Raw genomic sequence first — 26,537 nt, forward strand, 5'->3', positions numbered from 1 at the left:
TTACGCCTCCATTATCTACAGTCTTTGGCATTAGAAGCAAATTCATCTCTGTGACTCAAAATACTTTTTAATTATGCTGTTTCATGATTATCATGCCCCACAGCATGCCCTCTGTGTTGTTTGACATCAATAAAAAAACAAACAAACAAACAGATTTTAAAGATTAATATATACAGGACAGTAAATTATGGTAGCTTCTCACCATATGTCTCATGTCATCTATCTTTCAAAGGATTCAGTGCAGAGAGGCAGAATGCAGCACCACTGGGCACCTACTTAGAATCCAAGTGAAGAGCTGTGCTGATATGATGGCCAAGTACCTTATTTTGGTATAACGAAATTCTATAAACATCAATTTGCTGTACTTAAAGTACAGAAGCCTGTATAGACCTGTTAACACCACTGTTTTGCCTTCCAGAACACAGCTTATAATAAATATCTGCCCTAAACATCCAGCTTATATTTCCTGGGCCACCTGAGAACACAGAAGTCCCCTAAGGAGTTAAGTAGTCAAAGACCAGTGGCTCCAGGGCAGAATTCTGGTTGACAAGGAGGCAAAGAAATGCTTTAGCAGCAGCCTTTAGTCAAAATCACATCAGGAAAGGGACAAATACCTTGCAAGGAAGCTGCATGCCTTCATTCAGAAATTTAAAGTGTTCTGCTGTCCAGTTAAACTCCTGCAGTCCTGTTTCACTGACGGCCTTTCTTCAATATGCTACCTGAATTCTTCCAGAATGAACACAGTATTCTGATTTTTATCTATCTTTCCCTGGTCTAATAACATGATGACTTAAAAGGAAGTCATTCATTAATGATGGATGACCAGAAAAAGCATGGAGGCAGAAAGAGTTTTTGGTATTTCAGCCTATGATAATGTATTTTTCTGCCTTCCAATCTGCTTTTTTAAAAAAAAAAAAAAAAAAGTGTATTAAATTGTTTAGTAATCTGCAGACTTCTCAAGTAACAGTTAAGCTTTGGGAATGGAAAATTTTGAAGCTTGTTGAGATGATTCAAACATATTTTTCAGTAAAACACTCATTTTGTATTCTTTCCCCATCCATCCTACCAAGAGGAAAATTAAAAAAAAAAAAAAAAAAAAAGCTTTCCACTTTTAAACCCTTTTCACTTATAAATAGCTTTGCAATTCAAGATACACAAGGAGAAATGGAAACTGATGCAGGAAGGAATTGTAAGAATGAATGGACTAAAAACTATGCATTGTACAGAAAGTCTCAGCAGGTTGAATCCATCCAGCTCCACAAAGAAACAGCTAAAGGATGACTAGATTAGTCTTAAGTGAGCTCTAAGTTTTTCCTGTTTGCTGGTCATTCAAAAAATAATTGATAAATTAATTTCAAACTGAATTAGACATTGTAAACTATTATAAACAGGAAGGTATCTGGAAAAAAGGTCTACAAGGATGATTTTGTTACTGTTCAAAGGCAAAGATGAGGGACATGGCTCACAAAGCATAAAACAGCTGGCTAGGGTACTCCTTCAGGATCCAGGCAAATGAGTTCACCATCTGCTTTGGTTCAGAGCAAGGATCTGAGTAAAGGTCTAACTCTGAGATCTTCTATTGAGCTTATTTATTTTGTACAAGATACACACATTTGTTGCAAAAGAATGAATGACTAGGATTGGCAACTGCGATACATACAGATTGTAGCCCTCGCAGAAATGAGAAGTCAGTATTATGTAAAGTGAAATCAATTTAACAGGACAATGTGAAAATAAGCTTTTCGGAGTATTTACTAGCCCATTCATCAGGGTACTTTTCTCAGATTTGAGCAGGGCAAATGTATTTCCAGAATCAGACTGAGTTCGAATCTTAGCATCCCAGTTGCCAGCTGAATAAATAGCCTTGCAACTGGAATACGGAAAATACTATTAGTGCCATCATCCTCTCAGTTCTGCATATAGTATGACAATGAGAAGTCCTATCTCCAATAACCTGGCATAGATCTACTTCATAAATGAGTTTCTGAAATGCTGACATAACGTGATTATGGGTCTAAGTGTTATTGGAAGAATGCAAGCCTTGGTTACCTAATATGCAATTTTAATTTTGCAAATTATTTCCTTAGTGATCATGTCTTCCTTCTTAGATGTACAAGTTTCATTGTGTTTTAAATAAACTGAACTACGTTGCATTTGTCAAAGGCTAAGAAAACATACTCATTACCACATGCCAGCTGATAGGCGATCACTTGACAAACTGTTTTAACTCACTTGAGATGCCGAACATTAAAGTGAGGCAAATTATCCCATTTCTAACAGAACTGCTCATCGCTTTCTGAAGTCCTTTTGAAAGTGATGAAAGAGCTAACTCCTTTTACAGCTTTCACTTAAAGTCAGTTTATGTGAACAACCCTCCTACAGCAGACATCACAGTTTGGCCTCAAAGGACCTTAACACTTGTACTCTGGTAGTTTAGGGTCCTGTATCATTGATACTACTATAGTACTTCTTTCCTTGTCATCAAGGATGTAAACTGTCAATGTACTGGATTAAAAACACTAGAGCTATCAGGAAGCGCTATCAGTTCTTTGCCGCAGTTCCACGGAAGATAAAAATGCTTCATTCTTTCTCTCTTACAGCCTATGGAAGCACTGTATTTCAGCACTGGTCTCAGGAAGACTCACAGCGTGCCTTAAGTGCTCTATTAATCTTCCTTTCACAGATTTACCGGGGGGGATGAAGTTAAATGAATCTCTGCACTTTAATATTTAAAAGACTATAAAACTCATTTAACAGCCTCAGGATTTATCTTTTAGAACATCTTTGAGACTCTACACTAAAAATTCTGGTTTCGAAGAGAAAACTCATTCAAGACTAGCAAACTTACTCTGCAGCTATATTAGCATTTTATTTTTTCTGGCACGGCTTTTAACTAGAGAAAGAGAGAACTTCAACGGCTGAGAATCTGGATAGGACAAGATTTTTCAAGATTAAGTGTACAATATACTTTCTTCTAGCAGCACCCAAATACATCACCTCTTCTTGTAAAATTGTATTAAACCCTGAGAGCATTCAAATACAAACTTAAGAGACATTAGAAGAGCAGCCGGCTCCCTCGCCCTCCATCTCTATTCACTGCTCTGGTCTCTCCTCTCCAGGACAGTCAGCGTGCCTCTTAACTATTTCTTTTTGCCGAGTAGCTCACAACCCCTGTCCTCAATATTTGTAAGATCAGGCTGCCTGGGCCTTTAATATGCAAACATCTAACAGCCTCACCTGGGAAAGGGGCAAGTAGCTGAGCAACTGCACGTACCTCACTCTACCTCCGGAGAATTAGAGCCCCAGACAACAAAACCATACAAGAACATACCAAAAACCAGCTTTATGCCAAAGCACTCTCCCAAAGTTGCTTTCTTCAAATGTTGGACACAGCTGTGAAGTTCATCATGGAGTAACTTTAAAGCTTTCCCAGAACATCAGTCTCATATGCCTGACTGACTACAAACATCTTGAAAATGTTCTTTTTGTCTCAGTAGATGATATAGTTTATGACTTTCTTCCATGCCTTAAATAAAATCAGAAAGCCAAAGACTGAGAATTTTATGAAGAATTAAGTTATAAGTAGAAAAACAAGGCAAACTAATGACATTTAAGCCAAACCAACATAACTTGGCTATGAAAGATACTATAAGCAACTTCAGAATTTGATCAAATGTACTCATCTCCATGTGCAGTATCTAACAAATTAGACCTTTTTTTATAATAACATTTCTAGAAGTATGAAGGATTAAAACCATATTTTCATTAAAGATTAAAAATAGTAGAAAGATTGTCATTAGAAACTGGATGTGAAGAACTATGCTTGCTGACTTACAGGTATCTTAAGACATAATATACAGGACCAAAATCACATCCTGAACACATGTTCAAATATGTTTGGTACAATAAAGTCACTGAATATAATTTGGATATGCCTTTTCTGGTTGTTGTTGTTGTTGTTCAGTTTTATATTCTAAATTATGCAGTTGGTAACTTCTGATTTTTATTTATTTTAATATATCCACCAATAATTGCTATTAAAGAAATATTAGTTTTGGCAATTTACACCAGGTGAAATTTAATACTATTCTCATTGGAAAATTATCTTTGTTTTAATAAGAAAGTTCTCAATGAAAGTTAGACAAATAATTTTAAGTTTGTGTTTAATGGAATCAAAACAAAAATAGCTGCATCTTTGTTTTAATCTACCAAAAAAAATCCTGGCACACAGGATAAGTATTAGACTTTTTCCATCAAAACTATGTAACATTCTCAGGATGACTTAGTTTCACAGAATTTTTAGAATCGATTTCATGGGGGCTTTTTATCACTTCATAAGAGTATCACTACATTGGAACAGAGGAAAAGTGAGAATTTGTGACTATACCTCAGCATATTTTTTTCAGAGTAAGACATTATGGTTCCTGAAGTAAATTATTACACCTTTGAGTTTATGTGCAAAACTGATGGATTATTCATTTGTTTTAGTTTAGATAACTGCCACTTTATATTGACAAATGGCCAAACCCTTCTGGAAGTATCTTGGCGTCTATTTGAAATGTGTCTCCCACTCAGCCATGTGCATTCTGATTTTGTAGAAACAAGGACACTTACTTTTAAGAGGTATTTGAGATGTGCTCTGTGTCATACTGTAAGGACTTCTGATCAGACTGTGTGTCACTCTCGAATTATAAGCTACATAACTGAAAAGCTTTATCTGCTCAAGTTCCTAGTTTCCCAGACTTTTCTTCATGTGTTTCAGTAAAAACACACGCAGTTTTAAGTACACTTATTTATTCTCTAATCAGTCTGCATATTCTTACATTACTGTATCAGTAATAATCTTACATTACATACAGACACCTGTATGTTCTTTATCTGCAAAAGAAATTAAAGATCAGCATATTTCACAGGATTCAAGGTACCTATTCCTTAGAGGTCTACACAATAGCACAACCTGTGAGTGGGAAAGCACAGTGACACCACCTCTTCCCAAACTTTTCTATTAGTGGAAGGACAGAAAAAGAGGGAGAATAAAGAAGTTAGCCAGAAACAGCTAGTTCTGTCAAGCAGCAGTGACTTCCATTGACAACATATTTGGTCTTAAACATCTTTTGTTCCACTGCAGTTGAAGCCAGTCAAATTTCAGACAGCACATTCTGATCAGCATATATTTATCTTTCTTCTGTAACAGCTGCTCTGAAATTCCTTTTAGAATTGAGGCATTACACTACAGAAATATAGTTCTACTATAGAACTGTATTTCTACACTGTGGGATAAACTCCCTTCTTAAAATCCAGGAAGCAGCATGACCAAAAATGGTTAGGATTACACTATTCCATATGGATCTCAACCCATTGACTGCACTTTAAAAAATAATCTGAATTATGCCTTAGTTCAAGCAAATTATTACTAAAACTGCTCAGTGACCCTGATCACTGCTGTGTCACGCAACAGTCATAAAGCCTTTCCCCTACCACAAAAAAGAAAAACACATGCAGAGCAAACCAACCAGAAACACCTTGTCTGGAACCATAACCAACTGAAAAGCACTGGGCTCCTAAATATGCTATGGATAAAAAGCTTGATAAATGCATTTTAACTCAGTCATTTTTCAATACAGCATATTTTAATTACTTGGAAATATAACTGATTGAAATTCTGCTCCTAGCTTCCTCTATGTCAAGGCAGCAAAAACTCCAAGCACTGATACAGCTAATGAGTGGTAAGTTACTCTTTCACCAGTCTCATCTTCCTCATTCAAGTGCACTCTCTCACAGGCTATGAATTATTCAAAGATGAGCTGCTTTCAGCCTCTTGTTGCACCTTCTACACTTTTTGCAAAATGAAATAGCCAAGGATTTGAAGTTTACAACCTTGGCATTACTCTTTAACCCACTGCCTCTTAGTTATTAATATGAAGTACAACAACTTCAGGAGACATCCACATAGCCAGTATCTTGGTAGGGTTTCCTTTTGCTTGATTTGGAACAGAAACTTATCCATTCATTTTCCCCAATTCCAAATGCATACTAGCCATCATGCTGTTCAACATGCTGCAGATAGATCTTTTTTGCTCCCTATGGTTTTATGTAGAATTTAAATCATGAAGCTGCTAATTGCGTACATGGAAACAGAAATTGCAATCCAGAAAATGCTATGCTGTTCCCATGCTATGATGCTGGGCCTTGTTTTAGTTACTAAGAAGTTACTACGTTTAACATCAAACTTCCTCCAAATTCAATAGGTAGCATCATGAAGCCAAATACCAAATTTTCCAAACCACACTTCCTCACAGTTAAGCCCCTTAAAAATAACTACGTTTAATGATGGCTGCATTTTCCTGAGAGACTTCAGCCACAGACAACATGCTCACAAGACCACAGGGGCTGGAGAAGCCTCCATAAGGTTATTATTCCCTACATATACTAAATATAGAATATTTTAAAAAATCTGAAGCAATATCTAAGCTAGTAGAGGGAGCTTCCTTGCGTAAGGCTAGAAAAAGCAGTTTGTCTGGATACTTTGTATGAAGAAATTAGGTGAATGGAGAACTGGAAAAGAAACAGAGGCTCAGATTGCTGAGGGACAGGACTGTCTTTCTCAGACAGTGGCAGACCTGCAGGATTTCCTCCATTTTCTGCAGTGCTCCGACTGAGAAGCAGCCTCCTGACAGAACAGAGATGGAGTGAAGCCTTATTACAACTGCAGTGAAAACTGTGTGGCTCCCACCACTATTGCACATAAATCCTCTTGTAGCTTTTTCTAGAGCAGTGGCCTAGGCTGACAACTTCCATCTCAAGACAAAGATTGATCAACTAGTACACAGCATCTATAAGGAAACACACCTGCTGTCCGCTCAACAAGTCAGAAAAGACAAGCTTATTTGCCTTGAGTAGCAAGCAAAGTTATGTAAATACTTCAAAAAACACCAGTTTTGAAATTCTAAAATTCTCCAATTGAAGGTGTTTGGAACAATGGTAAAGGAAGAATATTTAGAGATTAATCAATAATCGATTTATGCTCATTTTCATTTTACTGTTTCTTGCACAAAGTTTTTTTATTTACTCTTGACTTCGTATCCTCTCATTTTTACTACCTAGTTTTCTCCATAGGATGGATCCAAAAAGATTTCCATCGGCACATTTAATGAAAAACATGTCTTTCAAGCAAGGCACAAAATTTAGATTTATTTATGTAATTTGATTGATCCCAATTTTTGTTTTACATTAAGTACAAAACCCAACTTGAACATAGGTGTAAATACAATTTCCACAAGGTAGTTCAATGAGATTTAAAATCAGAACCATAAAGCACAATTAAAAGCAGCCCAGGATATACAGATTGCTTACCGTAACTGTTGAAAGAGCTCATAATGTGTGAATATATTTAACAACCTCCAGTAATAAGTTATCTCCTTTCTAACCTTTCATTTGAAACACATTTAGCAATTCTGTACCTAACACAGGAAGCATTAAAGAATAAGAAGTACAGATAAGTTTTACTCAAGCTATCTGAGGCCTAAATGAAACACATACACAATCAAAAATTAAATAACAGAACAATGACTTAAATATTTTGGTTGAACTTTTTTACGAACATAAATGCTAAGATAATATAGGAAAAAAGCAACAGGTTCAAAGGCTTATTTACTTCTCTAAGAACTTATGGTGTACTGTAGCTGCCTGAAATATTTTAACAATTGTAGAAAATCATATTTCCAAGTTTGGTACGTTTGTATTTTCTAGATGACGTACATTTAAGACAACCATCCATGAACTTATTTACAAATAGAAGCTTATTTATTTTAAAATCTGTATAAAAAAATCAGTTTTGGCACTACCCATAAGGCAATGGATGATATGTACCTAAGATAGCAAATCACATAATGAAAGCATAACCACAAGAAAATCATATTCTTTAACTTATTATTTAAAGAAACTGTGATACTTTAATTATAATTAAAGAGGAAATTAAAAAAATCAGCATTTGCAAGTAACTAAAGCACCCTATCCAAAATACTGCAGATTCTTTTTATTTGCAACAGGAAATTACTTTAATCTGTGAAGCTACTGTGCCATGTCTTGTGGGAGAACCTGATATTTCTATGGTTATTAAATTATCAAACTAGTTTTATCAGAAAATAGCAAAAAGTTTAAGGAGAACATGATTTTACTTCTTAAGTAAGCAGAAAAAATACTACTCTGAAGTCCAGCCTTTCTTAACGATCTATAAAAAAAACCCCAAAGGTGATTTTGCCGTTCACTCCACTGAGTAAAGACCACAGTTTCAAACTTTTTTATTGATATGGTTTTAACAACTTCCTTTTTGCATTTCCATCAGCTTCAATGATAGTTGAACCTTAAAATTCAATTTCTCAGTGTTGCCACATTTGTACTGCAAAGACTGCAAGCCCAGATTTCATAAACTGTGGATTTCATTTAAATTTAAAAAATAATCTTTGCATTTATCTTAAATTTATAAAAAGATTGTTTTTCAAAACTTAAGGCAAAAAACAAGTTTTATTGGTTATGTTTCTTTTAAGTCTGAGCAGGTGTATGAGGCTGTTTAAATATCAAAAAAGCTAATGCCATATACAGTATTACCAACAAAAGAAAAAGGCAGCATGCACCCTTAAGATGAAAAGAAAATTTAATTTTACAAGATGTTTAAATAATCCAAAGGCAAAAAGTGTCTGTCTCCTCTAAGAGTATCTTCATAAAACATGGAAATTTTAGAGGACATTGAGTTACTAAAATATTCCGTTCAACGTTTATACAAATACATTACTACAATTATAAGTTTACATACAATCAACTGACATCTCAGTGTTAACTAATTACTTAAATTTACAAGACAAACATAAATAAAGCTGTTAAAACAGGCAAGTACAGTACTGATCTATCATTCAGCACAATGTATTTTGTATTTCTTTCACCTTGAAAATAATCAGATTAGAATTGTGCGAAGTCGTTCTCCAAACCTAGAAATAAAATAAAAGAGAATTAAGTATATCTATGTAGGTCTTACACAGCATGGGCATATTCCAAATGCCTAAGTCCTGTTTTCAAGCATGTAATTTACCATTTAACAACCTTTTGTCTGTTCTCAGAAGAGGCCACAGTCTTTAAGGTTATTTTTAATAATGACATCAGTTACAGCATCAAAAACAAACTGCACATTTTTTGTGTCTGTGGCACATGTGAAGTGAGTGTAGATTTCTTTTGTGTCTTTTCTCTTGTTCAGATCTTCAAACTGACATTGAATGTAAGCAGCTGCTTCTTCATAAGTGTTTGATCCTAGAAGGAGAAAATTGCTCAGTAAGGAGGTTTCAAACTGAGAAAGAACAAGATGCATACTATATCTTTGAAGGAAGTGGTTCTTTGGAAATAGTTAACCTAAATGTGAAGAAGAGTAATTCCACAGCCATTGCTTTAAGATACCATAAATAAATCTTGAAGGAAACCTTTTGGACACATTTTTAAGAATAAAAGCTAAGGACTCAAATCAATTCCAGCTGCAGGAAGAGTCTTGGCATTTACTTCAAGTGAAAGATGGAGTAAGTCATTAATGATCCACCACTGTTCCCTAGATTTTGTTTCCTTCATGCAAGTTACTTGCTTTCAATTTTTATGTTTTAAAAAGTTTGGGGTTTTCCCAAACTCAGAGACATTTGGCATATATATTTCTCCTAAGCTTTTTACCTCCAACGTGCTATTTTCTGTACAAGGAAGTTATACAGTGAAAATGATACATAAAAAAGATAAGACTTGTTAAATGAAATCATCCTCTTTTGCTATGTATTTCCTGAGTAAGCCACCTACTTCTAACATGTATGTACACTCCCTGTTCAAATAAACTCTCATGTATCCTCAGGGATTCCTGCTAGTGAGAAAAATTACATCTAAGTACAAAACCAGGAGGACATCAGAAAAAAGAATGGGCTGAATAAATTAGGCTTAAAGGAGTTGCAGCAGTAACATGTAAATGCTATCAGTGGACCAGCATTATTTCACTTGGTTAGAAAGATGAATCTGACTTAGCACTATTTTATTTGTGATCCATAAAAACACCCCCCCCCATCTTAAACTTTCCTTCATTTAAATATTTTAGATACCTAAACTTCTTATGATTTGCACATCAAAAATGAGGTAATTTAACCAAAAATTACTTGACACCTGCAACCCCCTCCAATACCTGCATATTCAGGGTAGCAAATAGTGAGAGGACTCCTTTTGATTTTTTCTTCAAAGAGATCTTTCTTGTTCAGGAAAAGAATAATAGAAGTGTCTGTGAACCATTTGTTGTTGCAGATACTGTCAAACAATTTCATGCTTTCATGCATCCGATTCTGTAATTGGAAAAAACACCTTGTATTTTAGCAGACCTTAGTAGTAAAATCAGGATACATATTTTTTTATATAGTTACAAGTTAACCAGATAAGTTACAAAACTAAGTTTCTAGCATACAGAATCACATTTTACCACAGGGAAATACAGAGAAGCCAAGACCACCACAAAGAGCACTTTCATGAGTAGAGTTTAAGCAACTACTTCCCCCCCCCCCCCCCCCCCCTCATTTCCAGGTTTAAGCTGTTTAATATTTTAGAAATTTTTGGTGGTTTGACATTTTAAAGTACAGATATTCTACAAGAGTTGCTGAGTAACCTGAATTTATCTTATACTGATTAGATCTTCTGGAAATTGAAAATTAAATTTTCCATCTAGCTAAAATCCCAGCATAAGAACGAGAAAAAAAAAAGGTACATAGAACTAGAGAATCAAGGGAGCAGGTTTTTTTTTCCTCTTGCCCTAATTTTTAACTCTGTAGAAAAATTATCCAACATGTAAGTACTTTGGCCAAGTTCCAGTCATTTAAGTAGCAGGATGTTAGCTATGACCTTCTTTGACTATATTTGACTTGATAGGGTTTTTTTAATTTCTCTTTCCTCCCTCAACTGTATTTTATAAGAAGTTGCGGAACATGAGGAAAAGCACAGAAGTTTGTTAATGAGTCTCACACAATAGATAAGCATCCTTTTAGACCACTCAGTAAAAAGCATGTACTCTGTGCATACTGATATGGGAAGGAGTCACACCATGAAAGAGGAGAAAGGAGTGGAGGGAGTTAGAAGGGAGTTGGAAGGGAGAAGGAAGGAAAAACTTTCTACAACTAAGGAAAGAGATCAGAGAAACACATTTAGAAAGAAACAAAAACTGAAGACTGAGGAAGGAAAGGAAAACATGTGGTAAAGTAGGAACTAATAAGTCAAGCAATTTCTTATTATATACTTCTAACGTCCATAAAGAGACTAAAATGTATATTACTGACAATCTAGCCTCAATTTACGTGTCCTTTAAAACATGAAAGGGTGTAGCTGAAAAGAATACTTGTCTCACAGTATTCCTTCTGAGAATACGACAAAATACTTTGAAACCTGAAAACATGAATTCTATCACCATTTCTTTGAGACCTTTTACACAAAACCCATAAATCTTATAAAGCAGTAATAGTCTAAAAGATGTATTTATAGCTTTCTTTTCAAACTTATTTAGTTCTATCCAACAACTATTCCCTTCTCCAGCATTAAGGTACTTGCCATTTCCTCATCTTCAGCCAAGACCAAGTCATAATCACTTAATGCCACACAAAAAATAATTGCTGTAACACCCTCAAAACAATGAATCCACTTCTTCCGCTCTGATCTTTGGCCTCCAACATCAAACATTCTGCAAAACAGAAGTGCAAAGCAGAGAATGAACTTTGGAATTTCTAGCTTTCTGAATGTTAACCAATAAAATCTGAAAGTATCAGCTGCGTAAGTCTGATCAAAAAATTTTCAAAAAGGCATTAAAATCTGCAACATTTATTACTATTTAATGTCTCAGTATATGAAAAAACCCCCAATTTTAATAAAGCCTGAGAAGTTTTCCTATACATTTTACAAAAACTATTTACAATACTATATTTCATTAACTAAGTTAACTGTAATCTATAAAAAATAAAAATAGTTAGCTTTACTACATGTAAACTAGATGAAAGTGTTATTCAACCTTTAGCCCAAATGAATAAAAAGTCTAAAATAATTAAAAGTATTGATCAACAGTGTAAGATTCCTTAAGAACAGAGTGGTATCTGTTTTAATATTTGGAAATAATGCAATACTATGGAAGTTGGATACAAGTAACACTGACTTTATTAGTGTTGTTTTAGTATTCTGAATATAAATATATACAATCTAAGTTTCCCTTTTGCAAATTTAATCTGGAATCTCCAAATCCTGGCAGGTTTCAGCTCTTCTCTCTCCTAAACCAAAATGCAACTTGATCTATTTTTCAATTATCCATGTTTAAGTGGGATTTTTTTTTTTAAGAGATGCTAAAATTATTTTCAAAATTCTCTTAAAAAACAAAATAAGCATTACATAATAAGAAACAATTTTCCTCTCAAATGCATTTTTTGAAAATGCAGTTAAGTGGGAAAACTGAGTTATAAAGATGAGTCTTGTTTCTTTGGCATTCTTAGCTTAGCAGAAATAGAGCAATAGGAAAAGACCACATTCCAGAATTTAACAGCAGATGATCAGCAAATTAGCATGATATGAATGAATTTGCCTTTCTCTGCTATCTAAATGCTTTAAATGGCCATTTACTATTATGGGCTACAGCCACTCTGAAAGACAGAACTTTCATTAGACTTCATTAGGAACTTCAAGTATTTTGCAAGCCAAATAAACAGCATCCCGATACAATGAACAGTAAATCATGGTGTGGGGGGACAGGACCAACACCAAAAAAAACCCCAAACCAGACAGAGTGGTATCCTGAAATTAAGTGACAGATACATCATAGGATCTTCTCAGAGAAAACACAGACTTTTTTTCTACCTGTCTTCTTCCTATCACAGAAAAAGAATACTGTTGTCTCAAATTTTTGCCATGACTTATGGCTTCAAAACAATGCACGTGTCACATATTACTTTCCTCACTATGTCAGTCAATATTCTATCATGCACAAATTTAGTTTTTCCTCCTACTTACAAGCAAATGCAATTATTCCTTTTTTTTTTTAAAGAGGCTTGACTTGTCTTCAGGGGTTTTCACAAATAATTTTAAATTTTTCTACATTGTCACAAAAAAAGAGCTTAGAATTCTGTAGATCTATAAATGTTCAAATGGGAGGAGGAAAAGAGAAGAGAAAGAACAGAGGACAGACCAGTTCTTACATCACCATCCTCTTTGCTCTAAGTAGTAGAATGGCCAGCTCTACCATGAAAGCCTTATTTGGGTAAAAATGTCATACAAAACGGAAGAGAAATCCAGACTGGAACAACAATTGTTAAGATGCATAGTTAAAATTCTTGTAAAGGTATTCCAGCATGGCCTAAAATAATTCAGAATTATATTAGTAATAAGATTATCACACTGAGGGCTTTTGATAGACAGTAGGGCATATAGGGTTGAACAACAACAAATCTCATACTTTATAGACCAGAACAGAATAAAAGACAGAAATTTACTCAGAAACTTAACAACAAAATTGCTCCTTTTATTTTTTTGTGGACACCAGCTTCTAAGGAACATGAGAAACTACATGCTTTATACTGATGGCAGTACCGTAATATCAATCTGCATGGGTCTCACCTAGTTCAATAATATCATCTTATGACACTGCTCAATGCAAAAACATTATTACTAAGATGATAACTGAGAGGTACTAGAAAACATGGCACAACTTCCTGTATTAATAAAAAACTGTAGTAAAAAGTATTCTTTCAAAGAATAGCAAAAATACGTAAAGAAAATAGGTCTGCACAAGAGGCACTGTATAGTTTTGGCTCGTTCAGACTATGTTGCTAGCATGCATCCTGGGAAGGGAGGGAAAATGCAGAAGACAGACAACTGCTAGAACATAGAAGAAATGTAATTTCCAGTCTGTACTCGCAGATACTGATTTTAGCCAGAAATGTTTGCTTCAGTTCAGAATAGCCTCTCTCCCAGTGGTGTATTTCACCAGTGATGCTTGTCTCTTTTGGGGGTTGTCTTTCTAACTGTGCACCTGAACTCCCAGTTCTTTATGCAAACCATCTTTTTGCACTCATCTTTGAAATTTTTATATACTAAAATCTAGTACTGGATGAAGTTTTGGCATCACAGTCTCACAGTGAACACCTCAACAGCAAGTAATAAGAACCTGATGGATTGTTTTATGTAATGAAGCTTCTTCTCCATATGGCATCTGTACAGAGAAATACAGGCATACAGAAAAAAATAAACAAACAATTATTTGGCACACAAAATTCTTAAAAAAAGATAAGGCTGCAAGTATCTTTAAGAAAAATCAGCCATTCTGAACAAAGTGGTCTTAAAGTTCTCAGGCTTTCCATCTGCCCTGTTAGAAGTCATACTGAGACCTGTTAGGTCACAGTCCCAAAAGACTGAAACACTCAAATAAGCTGCTTAATCTGCAGATAAATTTTAAAAAGTTTTATAAGAACAATTTACAGATTCAACCTTCCAATATGGGAGAGTAACCTGGTTTTGGCTGGGATAGAGTTAGTTTTCTCTCTAGTGGCTGGTATAGTGTTATGTCTTGGACTTAGTATGAGAAGAATGTTGATAACACACTAATGTTTTCAGTTGTTGCTAAGTAGTGTTTATACCAAGTCAAGGATTTTTTCACCTTCTCATGCCCAGCCAGCAAGAAGGCTGGAGGGGCACCAGAAGCTGGGAGGGGACACAGCCAGGGCAGCTCACCCAAACTGGCCAAAGGGGTATTCTGTACCATGTGACATCATGCCCAGTATGTAAACTGGGGGGAATTGGCCAGGGGCAGGGGGGGTGGGGGTGGGGGGTGTGTGGTGTTGCTGCTCTGGAACGAGCTGGGCATCGGTCAAGTGAGTAGTGAGCAACTGCATTGTGCATCACTTGTTTTGTATATTCCAATCCTTTTGTTATTATTATTGTAATTTTATTATTGTTATTAATATCATTACTAGTTTATTCCTTTCTGTTCTATTAAACTGTTCTTATCTCAACCCGTTTTACCTTTTTCCTTCCGATTCTCTCCCCCATCCCACTGAGTGGGAGGGGGGAAGTGAGTGAATGGCTGCGTGGTGCTTAGTTGCTGACTGGGGTTAAACCATGACAGAAGGTGTGCGCACAGGGTCGTGTGCAAGCCCATCTTTTAAGCACTTGCCTCAGGTGCTAAAATTCATAGCACCATCCATGGTTTGTCTACTCAAAAGAACCATATTTTGTTTATGAAAGGTAAGTCAGAGTCTACAATGGACTAAAAAGAAATACAAGGCAATGCTGAAAGAATTGAAGGTTGTAACAGCTGAATCTACCCCCCTTATCTAAAGAATGAAGGAATTAAAGAAATGCTTTAATGACTTTCCATTCTTTTAAGAAAACAGACTTCTCCAATGAGATTACAAGGTGACTATGCCACATTAAGACAGCTTACTTCATTGAACTAAATGTAAAGCATTAAAGACACTTCTCCAGTCACCACTCTACTAAGCTGTGTTACTTAGATATATTAAATGGGTAGCTTTCCGAATAGTTTATCTGCAATTGTGCAAATTTAAGGACTTATGCAAGGTCCTTTCATTAGCACAATATGTTTCTGAAAGCTAGTGTTGCCAGATGTGCTATGTTCTGCTTCTTTCAGACTATTTAAACAAAGAACACGATTCCAGTACCCATACAAAATGTGATATGGGCGAAAAGGACACCGGATATTTATTATGATTGCTTTCACTTCTTTTTTAAGGTAACACAAGTTGTTCATTTCAGTCCTCAGCCTTGTGAAAGACTCTGAATTCAACAAGTATTTTTTTGAGGCAGGGTGTTTACAAAAGTATGATACATATATGGGAAATCTCACATATTACATACTTATTAAAACGGACCTGGATTTTTTATTATCCCCCTTCCCTGTTTTCTCTGGGCTGTAAGATTGCAGAGGGGCAGGTAGATTAAAAAATCTACCGATTTAATGTTAGTGTACTCTATGACCAGGTAGACTGCACTTGAAGGGATTCAATTACAGTTATTTTTAGAAGTCTTCAAGTGGTGAGTTACTACATTCTTATTAAAAAAACCACAGTAAAAATAAGTAGAGAAGGGAACAAATTAGAAGAAAAACAAAGACCCTTCACTTTCTGATCAAAAACTGTCAGAAACATGATACTCTCTAAAGAGGTCTTCTACTTGGGTATACTATTGTACAAGCGACAATGCTCGTTGCCCATTTAATGTTCTACAATGGAATAATACCATCTTAAAAACATTTTAAAAATTACTCCTGTTAGAATTTAAAAATGAAAAAAGAATTCCTTAAAAATGTTCTTTACCTTCAGGATATCACCCTATATAAATGCAAGTCAGCTACCTACTCCTACTTAGTTCTCAAATAATTAGTGATGTTTGTACCCATAGGAAGATATTTTGTACTTGTATACCTTAATTAATACCTTAAATTTTAGTGGTTACTTCTGTCAATTCTATAGTTGGTTTTTTGGTGTTTTTTTTTTAATTTTTGGTTTATAATTTTGTACTATGACCTGAATTTCCATAAGAATTTGTTAAATTATCAGAACATTTCTACAAAATAAGGTGTTCTTTGAAGACAAAAGTAGTAAATCATCAGAGACTCAACTTCTGAAACAGTCTATAGAAACAAGATGAAGAGGACTTGCTATTTGCATTTTAGATTGAATCAATAATCAAAGCTATGCTAAGCACTTTATAGAGAAGGCTGAAATGAGGCTCAACCTCAAAGAATCTAAACACACTGCAACACAGGAAAGATAATGAAAAAAATTGAAGTACCCAATATTGCACAGCTAGTCATGTTTATGTAGCCTCATCTTGGTATAATCAAGCCTTTTATGCCTTTACTTCACCATAAAAGTTCTTTTCAATGTTATGTAAGAATGTACTTCTTCAAGCCTTTCCAATAACTCATTAAGCCTATCTCCTAAGGAACCTAAAAATTAAACACCTGTTCTACAGGTGTTTAAATATACAACATTAGAGCTGAATACTTCCAAAGGCCTGTCAAAGTTACACATTTTACAGAAGTGTAATCATACGGTCCTTGTAACAGTCCTATTAATCAGTACAGACTGGAAGTAGCTACCTGCATACAAATTCATTGAGAGTATAGAAGAATTTAAACCCATCTACAATAGGGAACTGAACAAGAAACATTAGAAAGGGAGTGAGAAAATGGATAGCTCCTCAGAATACTGAAGAACTCTCTTGAGGCTTAGCTAAGGACTATTCTCCTTAGGTTTGCAAGAGATTCATTCCCATTTACCAGCTATTATTTTATGGATGAATACAAATTTTGTATACTTAAATCCTAAAACAAGGAAACGAAATATATTTCCACAGTACAGATGGCCCTGAAGCATCCATATTACAGTACTTGCTATGCATTTATATGAAAAAAAAAATATTTTCCATGAAGCTACTAAACAAGTACATTGTATAGACATGCTGACAACAATCTCTGCACAATCTAAATGCAGATGCAATGTGAGTTTTACTGAGTTTTCTTCTCATTCTTCCTGATCAGTAGGAGGTAGAATATTATTACATTTATACTATCCTATGCTTTCATCATGAATGTCTTCAGACATAAAATGTTCAGCATATTAACATTATCTCGTAAATCCTGCACCACAAGAAACGTAAGTCACATTCTTTCATCACTAAATAAAGCGTGAATAAGTGTCGTACCTTAAAGTACGACACATACTTGAATTCAGTTCTTCATGAAAATTGATTTACTCTTTCATACAACACCAGCAAACATTTATAAGCCTCCAGCTCTCCAATTAATTTTAAAGGGAAGAATCTGATAGAAGAACAGCTATTTAACATGGCAGAAAATGGAATATTTTGAGATTAAACTTACATATAAAATATCTTTACAAAAAGCTTCCAATAAAACCAAAACATTTATTACTTAATATCTGCATATTTATTCTGAGTTATTACAGGAGCTCCAACAACTCCCACATCCCTTCAGAAAATTAAGCCAAGCATGAGGAATTTTCTTCATGAAAGGGGGGGGGTGGGGGTGGGGGGGATCAAAGTTGTCATTAGACAACTTTGTTAAATTACATCATTGAAAGTTCATCTTCTAGAACTTTACAGAAACCATAACAGACAGATGCACACACAGAATGATTTACATACTTAAAATGAAGATCTTTGAAAGTAAAGTGAGTTTCCACTATTCCTGTAGTTTTCACTCTAGTCCTGAGAACATCCTGTTGCGTTGGAATGTAGCTGGTTTGTGCTATCCTGTCCAAGTCATTCAAGTAACTGAAGGTAAAAATAAATACTGCTTTCAGTTATTCATAAAACAGTAGCAAGACAATCACGAAAATTTACAAAAGTAGTTCTAGGTCTATTCTTTATATTGTGCTTGACTTGTTTTATAAAATAGCTTTCTCTGAGAAGACAAAAAGCAAGACACATTATTCCCCTCAATTTTCCAAGTTTTTTTTTAAATAAGCTTTATAGAGACACAAAGATATTTCATCCTAGAAGAAAGAAAACTTATGCAATTGACTCCACTACAAAGAATTCTTCTTTTGAAATCCCAAAATGCAAACATGGTTCCATGTACACCAATGTTATTAGCACTAACTAGAAGAACACCTTCATCTTTGTAACCTACTGAACTACAAGTTACTTTAAACTATAACCAAAGCCCCAAATTACCCTGGATTTGATAATAGGTATGAAAAGAACAACTCAGTGTTTTGGTCAGAATTCATGAGTTTAAGAAAATGCTTGATACATAACAATTAACTTTATATTGAGAATTTCTAATTGCACACATATTTTACAATAGTATAATTTCATTGCCAGAATTCTTGCAATGCAGGCCAAGAAGCCCAGCATTTCTAAAACCCATACAAATCTTATTTGTGCTTTTTCCATAGTAAATAGGGAAGGCATTATGTTCTTTTTTTAGTGTAACCATAGTAAGCAATTTTAAGGATACAATTGTATGGCTAGAACAGTTTTCTTATGAACCTGGAGGCAGAGGTATCTAAAAGAACAAAATAGAACAGAGGAGGCTACCAGAGGAAAGCAAGTGATCCTTCAAAAGAAGTGCTCCATTTTGAAGAAAGTTTATACAAGTGCTGTCTCTCAAGTCAAGAGATCTGTCACCCTGAGCTCAAACTTGTTGCCATCTACTCTCAGTACCCTTAGAACAACCTCAGCAAATATGTAACAATCATGCTGGAAGTATCAGTCTTCTTTTGATACAATTTCATCACATTTCTATTCATTCAGCATGCCTATAATTACATTATTCCAGCTGTCATCTTATCACAGTTACCTTACCCGCATGTTGTTTATTTGTGTACAGTTACTCTGAAGAACCTTAATGAAAGTGAAAAACACCTTCAAACGCTACCAATTAATTCAGAATGACAGACATTTAAAATATTGCTCTATAAGGCCAGTATCACTGCTATGCCATTCTTTACCACATTACCTCTCCCACGACAGACTCTTTTCTGTGACTGACTTCCATTACTTCCTGCCATCACATCTTATTTCTCACACCCTTGATTCCTTACTATTTTATTTTTTTATGAAGTACCCTATCATAGAAGGCACATCCTGATTGTTACCTTTGCTCAACACATTTCTAAAAGAGACCGTTAATTAAGAAAGAAAATGCAGCAAGGCTGTATCATAGGAGAAACTCTATTATGAACATGAAAGTAGTATCCTTAGTAATACAGATCCACATTACATAATCAAGTTTCCTAGACATGTTCAGATACTGAACAGGTACTTGAGTCATGTTTTTTTAATAAAAATGCTATTAAAGCACCTTAAAGCATTTTTTGTCTTCCTCAAGAAGAAGAAACAACTGGTCAGAACACGACTCCAATTCATAATTATACCACACCTCTTGCTTTCCAACCTCGAAGCCTAGAGCTGGAGCATTTTGACCCAAGGAGACAGTATCTTTGTCCAGATACTTCTAAATTTTCCATCTACATAGGAGCAGAATTCCTCAAAAGATGAGACTTCCCTTATATTCTTTTAGCTACTACTTACAAGACAATCTTGTTTGTCACACAGTACTTACTAGGCAGCAGAGTCATTAAGCTGGTATTCTCTAGATCTGTTGAAACAAGCTTGAACTCCACTGTCTTTCCACAGTCTCTTGATAACTCCAGCAAGCTCTGCAGTCATAAATCCTTCTTCTGCTGCTCCAGCTAACACAAAGAGTTGACGAGCATCATCCTTTAGGATGTAAACAGAAAGTGGAGACACAAACATTGAGAAATACAACAGAGGAATTAGCACCTAAGAACTATATTCAGCACATAAGTTACTTTCTTAACCTGGTAAACATGAATGTAACCAAACAAAAAAACGTGAAGAAAACCAATTGGGTTTAGTGTTCTGCACAAGATATTAATTCCCACATTTTTCAATAACAGAAGATGACCAGTAAACCAAATTTCTCATTAGCTGATGAAACTTTTTCTGGTCTGTTTGTAACTTGAACTAAGCTTCTAAACAGAAGCAGTAACATATTTTGTACTCAAGTCTCAAGTTAACCTTATTTGGTTATCAAAAACCACAAACTGAATAGAATGGTTACAATGCATACTAGAACCTTCAGAAATGCAGATGTATATTGATTGACTGAATTAAAACACATTAATCACTTAAGCTTCAAAAAGCATTTTTGTTTGTAAGTGACAAATGATCATTTTCTTCCCAAATCATCCATCAGGAAATAAAAAAATACTTTCCAGATAAATCAGTTACAAATATCCATTACCTTAGTTATTCTACAGAGACCAAGTTTTCTTGGTAATGCAATATCAAGCAAACATTAAGATTTTTAAGAGAGCAAATGCCAGATTTTAAGACTATATATGACTGCCTTTGAGAGTGAGCCTAATGGAGTACAGGATGTCGGTCCACCAGTCTCCTTTAACAGAATTTGACCAGCTGGCTACCTTCATCCAATTTTGACTGAGGAAAGAAACTTAAAAATGTTAGACCTGTAAGGCATTGGAAAAAGCAGATAGCAGCTGGGTAGAGGAAAGAGATCCACATTAGTACTCTCCTGTGGGTAGCTGCTTGACCTTGGTTATTAGCTATATGTGATCTAATGCCATGGTAAGTCAGCGAGAAAAATCAGCATGCTTGTGGCTTGTAACTACTACCCACAGTGTGTACTGTTTGTCCAATAATTAAAAGAAAGAGAACAGATGATACTGGACAGGAGGAAGGAGAAAAGAGAGACTTAGGCATATCAGCTGGGAACTGAAAGTATTTCAAGAAAGAGAAGGATTAAAAAAAGCAACATGTAAAGTTATTCTCACAAAACAGTAAGTGAAGATACAGATGCAAATCTGTAGAAAAATCCAGATCTGTCACCTTTGCTGTTCAAACAATAAGCTGTGAAAAAAAACCAAGGTCAGAATAAGCACAGAAAGTAGTGATTGTTCTAAAGATATTGTTCTCTGTAGACTTAAATAATCAAAGATTATGACAGCTAACCGGAAAATTGTTTACAGATGGATTGAGTAATACTGATATTCACAGCTTGAAAACAAAAAGCGTGCAAGTTCAGTCAACTCAAGGCAAGCTTGAAGAGATTTATATATATGTATACATATGTAGTTATACATATGAACAACAGGTATCTGATATGTAATTCAAAAAGACTTTTGTAAGCTAGAGTAGTGACAAATCTAAAAACGAACATTTATCAAACAAATTAACAGAATACTGACTACCGTACATGCTCAGGACAAAGTGTGGACAATGGATTGCACTAACAATTACATAAAAAACCCAAAGCAGTAAAGATCAAAGGGTTGAATAGTCAGATCTCACAGACTGTAGTTTAAGCTATATGCCTGCATAAAAGAAATCTGAATGACAATTCTGGTCTTGAATATTGCTTGTGTATGCAAATGCCAAGAACCTACAACTCATAAAAGCAGCAGATCTCGAAGAGCAGCCAAGACACTCGGTATGAACAGCTTAGAAACTGACTGTCCATTCTGTCATGAATGATTACACCATTTTATACCTAACATAGTCTGACTTTCAAACATACAAAATTTACTCTGTTTCAAATAGCTCTAATCTCTACATGGTCTAAAATGAGGGGGAAGGGGAAATGGAACAAAAGAATCAATTTCAGCTTTTTAAAAGCCTAAATGTTAAAATAAAAAGTGGTCTCTGCTTCCCCCATACCTCCTTTTCTAAGGACAGCAAGTACTACAGACACCCCAAGTGAGGTAGTATGCAATGATCAAGTCCTATTTTCATTATTAACCAATGCTAGATACTTTCCTTTAATTATACTGGAATGGGGCAGCTTCCTCTCTAGGTGTCACTATTTTTATACCAGATTTCATAAATGAGATAATGTAAAGAAACTAATTTAACCACCTCTCTAGCTAATTACAGTAAATCTCACATTCAGAAAGTGGTCCACAGTCCTTTAAAGCACATTCACTAAATGTCTCTCGAAACACAGTTTCTACTTTAGTACTGAAACATCCTGTAGGACAAAGAAAGATACACCAGTCTTGAGACTGACCATTAATGAGGCTGCTGGTATAATCTGTGCTCCCTTGATTCAAGAGCTTTAAAAAAGAAAACATTCAACTCACTGCTTTACCATTAGTCTTATGACAGAAATAAGAGTATATGATTTTCCAAACAAACTTATCCCATTTGGAGTAAAATCCTCAGAAATGCCCCTCAGAAATTTAAGGAAAAGAGTCTGAATGCAATGGTTTTCATCAGGAGTTACAATTTTGAGCTTTTTTTTTTCTGAAAAAATTACAAATTTACAATGAAATAGAATAAAATTTAGAAAGCTATACTGTAATAAGCAAGGAGCAACCACACTTTTTTTTTTTTAAGTGAGACTGATGTATAACACAAGCTCAGAATTCCTATCTTCATTTCTGACTTCACAATTGGCAAAAATCTAGTACTGACATTCCATAGCAGTGTTGCTCTGAAAAAAAAAGAATTTGGACCACCAAGACCTGCCTAAATGCAAAGGGATGGACAGCTGTATTAAGATTACCCCTGACAAAAGTTTGCCTCATCATTTATATAGCTCTCGGAAGTGAAGAAACTCAGATGACTTCAAATTAGTATCATATATAAAACAGCCCTCAAAATCTTCTTGTTAGTCATTTTATCTGCTAACACCTAAATTTACCCCTCCTCCGTTTTCTCTTACTATGTATTTAGTAACATGAGTCTACCATCTGCCTCTTTCCAACATTAACTGCCAGACTCTAGAGAGTCCTCCAAAGAGGACTCCACTGCACAAATGCTGAACTAACATGCAGTAAGATACTGTTGCTGCCCTGGAAAACTTTGGTCTTAAGGGAAGACAACAGCAAAAATAAGAACAAATGTAGAGAGGAATAATCAACGAAAACAAAGCTTTTACTAGTTATGTTTACAATTGAAGAGGTTTCAGGCAGAATTAACACATGTACATAAAATAACAATTATCAAAGAGCAAAATGAAAATCAACTAATAATTCACAACTGCCAATCAGATTTAGACTTCAGATACAACTTTATGACCCACTTTACATGATCTTATGAATGTTTGTCTTCCTTATGACAATCATACATAATACATTTCACAAGGTCAATGAAGGTATACTCTCTAATATTTATAAATTGCTTTTTAAGCAATCAGTAAGATCTTAAACACAAGACTGTCATGAATGAAGAATTTACATACCGTTTCTTATTTTTCAAGACCCTCCTCTCCTGCCAAACTGTAATTCAACCTTAACATGACAGAAAGAACTTAACCATAATAAAATATCCCCCTGACTACCTTACAAACTTATTTCAGTACATGAACAGCAAAAAAATTTCTTCCATCTTTCCTGCAAGACAGACATAATGTGGCTAGTTCCTGCTTCAGAAACTGTACTCATGAGCATTCCATATTCTGACATTGATTTCTATGGAAAGAAAATAAAAGCACACATCCCGAGCTAAGTTTCAATCCTATTCAGACTAACAACTTTGGTGATCAATTTCAGCACTGCAACTGAAAACAAAGCAAGAACACTTAAGCTAAGCATTTTACGGAGAGATTCAGGGCATCTAACCTCCTGACCAGATACGGATGTAATCAGGGTCACCACAGGTAAGAGTATAAGGTTAGGACTGGAGAAACAATAAGCCAAAAGAATCAATTCTGCAGACCAGCTTCAATAGGTGGAATGGCAAATAGACCCATCAGGGGTTTGTATGCGAGACATTAGATGAAATGAGACAGAAAAGGTGTGGAAAAGCTTAGAAAAAGGTCTCCTATTTCTTGGGAAAAATCCTTAATCCATGTGGTATCATGAAAAAATGGGATACCAGCAACAGGGCTATGGCCATGTCTCTGCTTTAAGTAAAATAAAGTCCTCCACACCGGAAATCAGTATGAAATAGGATCAAGCTCAGAGGCTGGAAATGTTTTCGGCACCACTGTGCCTATGACCTAATAGAAAGTGCAGACAGTAGCTAGATGCCTACCTATTTAAGCTGTGTTTTTTAAGGAACAGAAAGATGTCTAACTTAAATGACTTATAGAACATAACAGCCCACAAGTCCATACAAATAAAAAGACATGACTGCATAGTTTAATACTTTTCAAAAACTCCCTAAGACTCAGATGATTGGCACTCCAAATTTAGATAGAATTTGGAGAATTGTATCTAAATCAAATAGTTGTTATGAATCAACCCAGCGCTGATTGCTCTGTAGATCACTTTGCCATGTAACAACCAGGGCCATTTAGTTTTCAATCAACCTTTTTATCCTACAGAGATTTTTGGATATCAAGAGGGTTTTTTTAAGGAAATAATAACAGACAAAAATTGAAAATGAATGGATATTTCAGCTGTATATCTGTGTGTGTACTTCAATACTCACAGCCCTGGTTGGATCACCAAAGTCTATCTTCAACCTCCCCATTGCTCTAATGATAGCAATAATGGACTGAATGGTGTTACTGTAGACAACAGCTTTGTACTGTTTACATTCTTCTTCTGAATAACCAGCTTCATGGATAATCCTACAGAAGGGAAAAAAAATAAATTCTCTATTCAAAGAAACAAAGAATTTCTCTATCGTAGTATTAGACCATACTTACTTCATTTGTTTGACAATTGTGCTTTTCCCTGATTCACCAGCTCCTGAAAAATAAATGTGTGAATATTCATTAGAGTAGACTTTTATTAATCTTTGAAACTACATTTAGTTTCTACACTTCAAATACCTAACCAATATAAAAACCTTCAATAGTTAAAAGTACATTTGTTACAAACTGATTTTTAGTATCAAAATGCAAGTGTCTTGAGCTGGAATTTTCAAAATCAAGACATTTTAAGAACAAATCATTCAGCTCTAAAAAGTCTTTACTTTTCTTTTTACAGAAGTGAGCATAATCTTTACACAGTCTGCTGGTGTTTCTAATGCAAACAGATGATCAGTTGTTCAAAGGGGTCTTAAGTTCAATTCCTCTAACTGCCTTTTAATCAACATCCAACCTAAAACCTCCTTTATAAGTTCTTCACACCGTATTAATGGTCTTCAGTGTTGCAAATGAACATCTTCAAACTCTTCAAGGTTCTAGCCCTTGTAACAATTTTTTGCCCCTTGCAAGAATAAACTAACACTAACATTCTCAGACTACTTGTTGTATTGCATGAAGTTTGCCAGACATGCTGACACCATTCTCAGTGCTCAACAAATTAAAAAACAACAAAAACAAAATCCAACAAAACCCCCACAACATTAAAATACAAAGCTTACAAAAACAATTCATATGTCTGTCAGCAAGACGGGGGAAAAAAAAAAACATTTACAGTTTTTTGCTGTCAACAACCTTAATTTACTTTACCTCCACTTTCTTTAGTCTGCTTATTTCTCTGAAAAAATTATGGAACTCTTAGAGTTGTGACCTAATCCCTTTAAACAGCACACTCCCAGTTTGTCTCTGACTTGTGCTGAATTATCACTCTTACAATTCCTTTTTCTCAATATGGTTTTGCAGAAGTGAGTATAACCTTCACACAGTCTACAGGTGTTTCTAATGCAAACAGATCACCAGTTGTCCAATTCCAATACAACCAAAGAAAACTCTCTTCTTTAGAGTCACTGTGACCACAGGAAGCCACTGATAAAGACTGTATTTATTCATCTTCAAAAAAGGGCAAGAAGGGGGACCTGAGGCATTATGAGACAGTCAGCCTCACCCTGATCCTCAGACTAACTATATAGCAAATACTCCTGGAAGTCATTTCCAGGCACATGAATGAAAAGAAGGTGACTGGGAATTGCCATCACGGATTTACAAAGTGCAAGCTGTGCCTAAATTGATAACTTTTCATGAGGAAACAGGTGGTTTTGGGCACGAAGGACACCAATGGATGTCATTTACTTTGACTCTAATAAGGCTTCCAATGCCACCT

The 26,537-nt window shown here is 35.1% G+C and overlaps 1 protein-coding gene across 3 annotated transcripts in view; it reads right to left on the reverse strand.

Moving 5' to 3' along the window:
- Positions 1–7,154: 7,154 nt before the first annotated feature.
- GNAI1 (G protein subunit alpha i1) overlaps positions 7,155–26,537 on the reverse strand; it is a 38,628-nt gene continuing 19,245 nt past the window's right edge. The window contains exons 2-9 of one of the 3 annotated variants that reach the window (XM_049813658.1): positions 25,217–25,259; positions 24,997–25,138; positions 20,141–20,298; positions 18,217–18,345; positions 11,602–11,731; positions 10,199–10,352; positions 9,097–9,300; positions 7,155–8,984 (exon numbers count right to left, since the gene is read on the reverse strand). In XM_049813658.1, coding sequence (XP_049669615.1) covers positions 9,110–9,300; positions 10,199–10,352; positions 11,602–11,731; positions 18,217–18,345; positions 20,141–20,298; positions 24,997–25,138; positions 25,217–25,259 — 947 coding nt within the window. In that variant the 3' untranslated portion in view covers positions 7,155–8,984; positions 9,097–9,109. Of the gene's footprint in view, positions 9,301–10,198; positions 10,353–11,601; positions 11,732–18,216; positions 18,346–20,140; positions 20,299–24,996; positions 25,139–25,216; positions 25,260–26,537 lie in introns of all 3 variants that reach the window. The other 2 variants (XM_049813657.1, XM_049813656.1) reach the window with 2 other exon arrangements.

This window comes from Accipiter gentilis, chromosome 11 (genome assembly GCF_929443795.1).
Source record: "Accipiter gentilis chromosome 11, bAccGen1.1, whole genome shotgun sequence".
In the NCBI taxonomy this organism is placed as follows: Eukaryota; Metazoa; Chordata; class Aves; order Accipitriformes; family Accipitridae; genus Astur; species Astur gentilis.